A 9,178-nucleotide genomic window follows, 5' to 3' on the forward strand; every position below is an offset into this window, starting at 1 on the left:
CCTTTTCCCTCTCATATCCGTCTCATCCTGCACACACACACACACTTTTTACCCATTCTCTTTTCATCCTTCCTCACTGTTTTTTTCCCTTAATGTGCGGACGTGGCGGCGAACGCATGCCGCTGTGTGTGTGCATAGGTGTGTCTGTCTGTCTTATGCTCTTCAGACCTCCCCCCAATCCCTCTTTCTCTATCATACGCCCATAGCACGTGGCGCGCGCGCACACACACACACATGCATAGCGCAGGGAGAAAGAGAGAGCCGCAGAAGAGTGGTGCCACGAATGCCTTGCCCCCCCCCCCACTTCATCCTTTCGCCTCTGTGTGCATGCCTTCCCTCTCTTTCCCTGTCTTTATGCACCTCCAGTCCACAGAGAACGGTTACCTTCGCGAGGGTCTTCTGTTTCACTGACCAACTCTTTCCCCTTTTTTTCTTTCACCATCGAGTCTTTCTCCCCTCTTCGCTTTCACTGCTGATCCCCTGACGTCTCATTCGTTCGCATCTTCAATTGCTTTCCTGCGGGCCATGACTGTTGTGTCAGCATATTTGTGCTTGCGTGTGCGTGTGTAAGACTCTTTCTGTTGTGCAAGCGCCTCTTTTCCGTGACGATACATCTCATCCCCTCCCTTTAGCATTCCTCTTCGTCACCCCCCTTTTTTCTAACGAGTGCCGGTATGTACTCCCTTTCCGCAGTGTTTTTTTTTCTGGTGACAGCACCTTCCTTGCTGGAAAACAAACGTCGAGGAGAGTACACACCGAACCGCGCGGAGCAGTTCATTCGAATGAGAACCAACACGAGCACACAATCAGATGCGACATGCGCGTGAGCGGACACACCCCAAAAAGAAAGGCGTAGCGACTGCGATGAGAGTGCGCACATTCCATGAGGACTCTTTCTCTCGTATGGGAAGACGTCGGGCCGGCGCGTGCGAGGAGGCAGAGAGGGGCAGCAGTACTGCCAAGGCGCTACTGCTCTTCGTTTCACTCTCGCGACGGTTTTCAAGCTGACATCGAGAGGCCGTCACCGAGAGACCCGCTGCGCTGGTGCAGCACGCACACGAAAAAATGTAGTTACCGAGGCCCGTCTTTCAGGGTCGAGTGATACTCGCTAGCCGGCGACTGCTCTCGCGATCGACCTTTCCCATGGGTTGCCTTCTGCACCACTCTCCTCTTCGCTAACCGACTGGCGGCGATTTCTCCTTCCTCTCTTTTCCCCAGGCGGATGCGCACAGTGACGCGCATGCACGTCTATCGACACGCCCGTTCATTGCTCACTCGGCTCTCCCCCATCTCATAAGTGATCTCTGACCTCTGAGAGGGCGATAGATCGGCAGCGACAGCGATACGACTCTTTCCCCATGGCGTTTGCATCGTTGCCGCTCTCTCCAAGGCAGACCTCGCACGACACGCAAGCAAAAAAAGAGGCGCCTGCTCTCCATCACCATCTTCCTCTCTACTTCCGTCCTGGGTGACTCGCTCGCTCTCTCTCTCTTCCCTCCCACTGATGCGACCGCCCGAGTGTGCCGGGATCACTGCCTCGCACCCTCGCACCTTTGGCTTCTAGCTCCGGATGGCTGTCGCGTGCTTCTTTCACGCCGCACACTGGTAGACGCACATCCGCGGCTGCTTCGCCACCGCATTCACTCCACTCCACTCCACCCCCTCTTGCTTCTTCTGCTTTTCTACCCAAACGTCCATCTTTTTGCCCGGCAGCGACGGCGCACATGGCAGAGTGATGGATTAGATGCGGCGTTGGGAAAGGAGAGGGGCGGGGGATAAACCAAAGGTGCAGCATGGAAGAAGAAGCGATACCGCCTGGACACGAACCGAAAGGAAATGGGCGTGGGAAAGCGTAGACGAAAAGGACAGCGACTGCGCGAGCGAGAGCACACACACAAACACACACACGTATAAAGCTACTTATACCTATATGCACCTCCAATGGCCTCAGACTATCTTTCTTTCTCTCTGTTTCGTTGCACACACTCCTGTCCTGGAGCTGAATGGATTGGCGTCGTTTTTTTCCCCCTCTTCGTCATTGCAACACTCTTTTGCCCAATGGGTTGCTCTTGTTCGAACAGCTTCCGGCCGCAACGCGCGGGGACACATATGCTCATGGGTTGCCCCATCCCCCCCTGCGTGCCGATGGGAATGGCAAAAAGGCGTTGCTATCCCGTTTTGCGCTCAAGTCGCCTCCACCTTGTGACTCAGCTTGCCCCCTCCCCTTCAGGGGCTGAGTCACACATGCGTAAGCGAAGGTGAGGACTACCCTTGGGTACAAGCCATGTCAAAAAGAAACAGCGGCCCCCTAAGGGCGGAATGTGGAGGTGTGGCCCTCCTCTTCGAGGGAATCGAACAGCTTTATCCGCTCTCACAGGGTGAGGGCCCCAAAGAAAAAAGAACAAATGAGGCGGAACCGCTCGATCCACTGACCTTGCTCTTCTTCCTCCCTATCGTCTACTCCCCCCTTTTTTCGGTTTCACCATCGAGGGCAGAGCATATTTCTCTCTGCTTTTTCAGCTTCTTCCCTCTTTCTCTCACAACAGAAAAAAAGAAACACATCCGCGTACACGTACTTGCACAACACGTGAAAAAAATTCATGGAAGAAGACACACCGCCAGAGAAGAGGCACTGAAACAGGAATACAGACGGCGGGAGGGAAAAAAGAGCGGAGTGACGGCAGAAAGGGGTGCAACTCTTCTCTCTCCCCTTTTTTCTCAACAAAAAGGTTTTCAATTTTTTTTGCTCCCTTTCGGCGACTTTTTCTGTTGTTGTCGGACACACACTTACACAGAGAGAGAGGCACCATCACTCGACTCTCCGTTGCATCGGAACTAATAAACACTACAGACTGCACACACAGACATATATACATCTACGCCCTTCTCCTTTCTTTTTGCATATATTCATCTGCTGGTCGAGACCGTGCTCTCTCCTTTTTTTTCTTATTCCCTCTTGTCTTTTCGGTATCGCTTTCATTTTTTCTTGTATTTGCTGCTTGCCGTCGTCGGTGAAGGGAAAGCCACGCGAAAGAGAAAGCTGCGGCATTGGGCGGAGACGAAAGGAGCCGAGACTATCACAAGCGTCCATACGCAAAGAGCAGCACAAAGCCTCAAGATATCCACACACGCACACATTATATATATATATATATACACCTATTTAGCGGGCTCGACCACGCAGCCCCTGCACACGTCTTGACACGTTCCCCCTCTCACTCCTTCGCTCCCCCTTCGTTTTCATTTTCTTGTCCAACCATATTGTGTGCACCCGCTTTCCCCACTCTTTCATACAGCGCACTTTTTTTTCTTCTCTCCTTCCCTTCTCTTTTTTCCCTTTTCCTTTGCGAGTTCGTTCCAGTGCGGAGGAAACAGAGGGGAAGAGATCGGCGTGGACGGACACAAGCGGCTCATTTTTTATAAAATCCTTCTTTGTTTCCTCCGTTATTTCTTCGCGCGGTGCTTTGGCCGCTTCTTACTGTTCGTCCTATCTCCTGCTGCGCTGCTGGGGCTCTCTCTCGTTTGGAGATCTGTTCTTTGTTACCTCCGCCCCCCTCCTCCTCCCACTCCCAACTCCCCAACCCTTTCTACTTGTTCATCTCGTCTTTCCTCTCTTCGTGTGCGTGTCTCTCTCTGATACACGGTATATATGCGTGCACACATTGTTTGGCTTGCCGTTGTCGTCGTCTTCTCACTCCCGTCTCCTTTTTTTCTTTTCTTCTCCTCCCTCGCTTGGTGTGGAGGAGTGAGGCTCCCCTCTTTGACGATTTACCCGTTTTTATTTTTCGTTTGTGTCTTTTTTCTGCGATATTTTCTCTCGATGAGCGTTTAGTCTCTTTCAAAGCTTTCGTTCTCTTTCTTTCTTCGTGTCCATCAATACCTATCGTATTGCTCTTGTCGTCGCTAGCGAAGTTCATCTGTGTCGGCCTTGAAAAAAGGTCAGTAGAGCCTCCCCTCCTCCTTCCCCCTTTCTTCTTTCTCTCCCTCCCATAAACTCTTTCGAGAAAACAAAGAAGAAAAGAAAGCAAACACGAACGAGAAGCTGCCGTTCAAAGCAGAAGCACCAACTCCTCCCCCCACCCCCTCTCTCCCTGCCCTACCAATCAGCAACCACAGAGAAAGAAATCAAGAAACGCGTACGGCAAGCATTTTGGGTCGCTCGCATTGCATGCAGCACTTGGACGCGACGATTCTCATTTCTTTTTTCTTTTTCGCTCTCTTGGCTCTCCCCACCTGTCCTTTCTCCTCGTGGGCTCGCGCGCTTCTGTAGGGTTTCGAGGCCATTAGCAACCCACTTCCTTTCCCGAACGCAGGCATCGCTTATCAACGCACGTCGCTATTTCTTCAGCCTCAGCCGCCTCCCTCCCTCCCTCCCCCCTCGCCTCTCTTTCACCCCCCCGCCCCCACAGAGATATATACATATACATATATATATATACATATATATACATGTGTACTTTTTGAATACGGTATTGATCTCTTCATTTTTGTTTTTCTGTAGTGACCTCCGTCAAAATACCCCCCTCTCTGTGTGTGTGTCTGTGTGCCTTCTTCGCCCCCCGCTTCCCTTCTTGTCGATTGGTCCTTTAGTTCTTGCTCTCTCTTACCCCTTCTTTTTTTTGTTCTGCTCCTTTAGCCTCCGCGTTCTCGCCTTCGTCGTGTACGCTTACGTATCCTGGTGCGCGTCTGCATAGGCTTTCACCCCCCTCCTCCCTCCCTACCCGCGTGTACACTTCTCTGTGGCGTCCTCCCTTCGTCGTTCTTTAAGTGCGACACCCCTCCTTCCCCCACTTGCTGGAGCCTTTTTTTCTTTCCTACCCATTGGTGCTCTCCCTTCGTCTCCCCCCTCTCTCTCCTTCGCCCATTTCTCGTCATTGGCAGCAACACTCGTTTGCTGTGCGCTACTTTACACACACACATATATATAAATATATGTTGGCTTGCTGTGCCTTGCCGTTTTCTGTTTTATGATAGGTTTTTGCACTCCTCTTCTTCTTTTCGCCCTCTCTCGACGTTTTTTTTTGCTTCACCTTTTCGCTCTTCCGCTTTTACGCTTCTTATCATCAGCTATTCTTTGCGCTTTAACCCCTCTCCCTCTCCCCCTTTTCGCTCTTTCTTTTTTTCCACTTGTCGCTTCTCTGTTTCCTTCGCTTGGGCGTCCCCGCATCCGCGCGCGGGTGCCGTGGTGCGTTTCTCTTCGCTCCCCCCGCCCGCTTCCCTTTCCTGTCTACTTTTGCTGTATGCCATTGTCTACTCAAAAGAAGAATATTTCAGTGCTGCTCTCGTCTTGATTTTTTACGATTTTTGTCATTTTTTTGTGTGTGCCTCCTTTCACTCGTCGTCTCCCTCCTTTGTTTTTTTTTTCCTCCCGCTATCGCTGTATTCGCCGCTGCGCTCCTTTCCTCCTCCTCCCTCTTCTCTTACCCACGGTTGCTTCCCCCCCCAATCCCCCGGCTGAACCCGCGCTATCGTGCATTGCTTCCCTTTCTCTACCTTTCTCTTGTGTGGGCAACACACGCACACGTTTTCCTCCTCACCGCCGCACAAGGCGACCACCGCTTCACGTGTCTCGTGTGTGTGTGTGTGCGTGCGTGCGTGCGCTTGCTGGTATTTCATTCCGCTCCCATCACCGCCTCACTCGCTGTCCCCTCCCCTCCCTCCTTCCCTTCGTTGAGGTTCCACAGACTTCCCGCGATTCATTCACCCATTCGCCTTTGTCTTTTCGTTTGTGTCAGCTCACAGAACTTCCTTTCCGCGTCTATACATACACACACATACATATACATATATATACATATTATTCATTTACTTATTTGGGCTGCGCAGTTTTGGTGGTATTTCTTCTCCCCCTCCCCCTCTCTCTTTCTCTTTGCCCTCCTGCGCACTCCCTCGTCGTTTCCTTCGCCCCCCTTTTTCTGCTTCTCCTTCAGGGTCCATCTCAACTGCTGTCATCAACTGACCATTCCCCTTTTAGATCTCTTCTCACCTTTCCGTGTGCGCGTGGGTGCCAACTAGTTGCTGTTGTCGCGCCTTTGCTATTCCTTTCTCCCTCCCCCTTTCCCTCTCTCGGCGCGCGTGGTTTTTGAAGTGGGCCTCTTTTCCTCTTCGTTCGCTTTCGATATATATATATATATATATATTTGTGTCTCACTCGTTCACTCACTCGCTTCTGGTGCTCAGCCGTCCCTTCTCACCTTCATTTCCTTTTGCGCTTTATTCCCTCCCTCCTCCGTCCGCCGCCCCATAGAACGATGATCCACCTCAGCTCCTCTTCTGCTTTGGCAGAGACGCAAAGGATGACCTACCAGCGTGCTACTCGATCGTTAGGGCTGCTGCCAGCCGCTTCCATTCTGCCGCTATCAACAGGAGATGCCAACATTGCTGGTACTGCGTGTTCCCGAAGCGACGACGGGCACACCAACGACACTGAAACCCCAAAGTCAGCCAACGCAGGGCGTCTGCTCGTGGCAAGCGGCACGGCCCAGAAGATCGACTCTGACACGAGCAGCTCGAATGACTCCAACCACTCTCCTCCACGTACTAACGTACAGAAGAGTCGGGCGCCCACTGCGAGCAGACACGCCAGCTTTGGCGCAGCTGTTCATAAGAAACTACGTAGCACTCGCATTTCCACTGCCGCCGTCGCCGCTGCCGCGCCCGTCGCCTCATCCGACGGGAACAACCTGCACAACAGCAACCTTTTTATCTGCAACTTGGACACGAATGTGAGCCAGGCAGAGCTCGAGACGGCGTTTGCCGAGTGCGGGACGATTCTGAGCTCTGCTGTAATGCGTGACATACATACGGGTGCGAGCCTGGGCACTGCTTTTGTGCGCATGAGCTCGCACGAGGAGGCCCGACGCACGATGGAGGCGATGAACGGCGTGCACATCGGCTCGCGCTCCATTTCTGTTCAATGGGCAAGACGCCATGAGGGTGCGCCGGTTGGCGAGGCGCGCAAGAAGATCATGAAGCTCTTTGTGCGTAACGTTCCTCTCGACTGCACGAAGGCGGATCTGGAGGAGCTGTTCGGGGCGTACGGCAGTGTGCGCCAGGTGACACTGCACAAGGACACGTCTCCGGTCCAGGATGAGGCGATGGTGCGACTGATTGCGTTTGTGATCTACACCGAGGAGGGCGCAGCGGAGCGGGCGGCGCGGGAGGTGCACAACACGAAGCCGTTTGCGTCGTGCAACGGCATCCCCATCATGGTGAAGCTGGCGGAAGATCTGGCAAAGCACTACCGCGAACACAGCCACCATCACCACCAGCATGGCGATCTGAACACCACCTCTTCCGCCGCCAAACCTCGGCCGCGGCGCAGCTACAGTCAGCGAAACAGGCTGGGTCGCATTTCAAATGAAGGTTCTAGTAGGAAGGAGTCGGTCAGCAGCGGTAACGCGTACATCTGCCCGGGCAGGCACACTCTTAGCAACACGCCCAACATCTGCGCTGCGCAGTCGAGTGACGCCAACGCATCAATGGCAGAAATGTGCGCGGCCGCAGAGGCCTTCCGGCCCAGAAATCACCGTCAGGTCACGCCGCCGCAATGCAACGAGCTGCTGTTGAACGCACCCGTGGGCGCGGTGATGAGAGCTCCGCTATCCCAGCATCACACGATGAAATACGCTAGGGGTACGCTAGCGCCGACGGCAGAGCTCTTATCGAGTCGGAGTCGCCTTCAATCCCTGGGGGCAACACCATCGGCCTTTGGTGGCGGCATGCTAGCGGCCGTTACACCCGCTTACGGAGAAGCGACGGCGACCGCGCTGATGAGCTGGAAACAGCTCTCATTGACAGACTTCTCCCTCAGCCAGGTGCAGCAGAGCTTCTTCCTCAACAGACCCGCACCGCCGCTCGTACCATTCGAGCAGCAGCAGCTCTATCCATTTAGTCAAGCCCCCTCAACAGCGCTGGTGACACCCAAATTTTCCCACTCGCCTGCCGCTGACATGGTAGCAGATGCCCGAGATGAGCGCGCTGCGGTGGCGATTCCGGCCCCTCGCTTCGCATCGTCTCCAGGCTATAGGCGCTTTATGAATGATTCGAACGCTGCGCCGCCATCGGGCCGAGGAGGGGAGGAACATTTTTGCACGGTGGACACGGCACCGGCAGCGCACGCTCTCTCTCTGCACCCACGACAGAACTTTGCAGCGGTGACGTCCAAGAAGCCGCAAACTTACCGGCACAACCCGTACATAAACTGCAGCTTTATGCGCGTGAGCTAAAAGGCTCGTGGTGTTCTCCCTGTTTACTCACACGCACACACACTTTTTTTGTGGGATGCCAAGCACATCGATGTCCGTCGCTCACTCTGCTCGTGAGGGGGTCCTCTTTCTGTGGTGCTTCCTTGTGACAGTGCACCTGCGCGCGGAGCGCCTACTGCACTCTGCTCTTCTTCGCCATACTTTGCGTTCTTGTGCGTTATGGCGGGCGCCTTCAGCAAGGAGCGATGAGAGATGACGGAGAGGGAGAACATTGCAGATCAGCTGCCGCATGCTTCTGCGTGCATTTTTTTTCGCGTGGTCTTTCTTGCTACTGCTGCTGTATGTTCTCCCTTGACATGCGCATCTATGTTTTGTGCTTCGTCCGAGTTTCGAGAGCAGTGGCAACAGCCTCTTGCACGCAGGGGCTCAGTCGCTTCTGTTTTTGTTTGTATCTCCGGCGCTGTGAGGGCTCCTCTCGCTTTGCTTGCTGGTTTAAGTCCTCCTCCTCCTCTCGACCCCCGTCACCGCACAGGAGAGCAACGACAACAAACACAAGGTCGAGCGGAACTTCCTCGTCACGGCCGTTTCTTCCATCGCTCTCCCCTCCCCCTTTCTTTCGCTTAACTGTTTTCATTTTCTTCAATGACATACCCCCTGTCCCCATCGCATCAGTGCTCGTCCCTTGCTATCCTTTGGTGCTTCCGCTCTGTTTCTTCCCCCCTTTTTTATATTGCGCGCAAACTTTATTGTATTTCGGCTGTTATGTTCGTTTATGCTACTTTGTTACTGTCATCTCGCTTGCCGCGTTACCTCCGTAATCCCACCTCTCCTTACCCAGCGCTTGATGCGCCGGACTTTCTTCTTGGTTCTAATCCCTTCCCTTCTCTTCCCTCACACACACCTCTCTCTCTTTTCGTGCGTGCGTGCGTGCCTTTTTTTTACCTCTCTCTACGCGACAGAAAAGGATTGGC

The 9,178-nt window shown here is 53.6% G+C and overlaps 1 protein-coding gene across 1 annotated transcript; it reads left to right on the forward strand.

The window, feature by feature from the left end:
- Nucleotides 1–6,251: 6,251 nt before the first annotated feature.
- On the forward strand, nucleotides 6,252–8,228 carry LSCM1_04432 (uncharacterized protein; the record flags this gene model as incomplete). The annotated part of the gene is made up of 1 exon (XM_067321941.1): nucleotides 6,252–8,228. The coding sequence occupies one exon, from the start codon at nucleotides 6,252–6,254 to the stop codon at nucleotides 8,226–8,228; it is 1,977 nt and encodes a 658-aa protein (XP_067177036.1).
- Between the last annotated feature and the right edge of the window lie 950 nt (nucleotides 8,229–9,178).

The sequence above is a fragment of the Leishmania martiniquensis genome, chromosome 29 (assembly GCF_017916325.1).
Source record: "Leishmania martiniquensis isolate LSCM1 chromosome 29, whole genome shotgun sequence".
NCBI lineage: Eukaryota > Euglenozoa > Kinetoplastea > Trypanosomatida > Trypanosomatidae > Leishmania > Leishmania martiniquensis.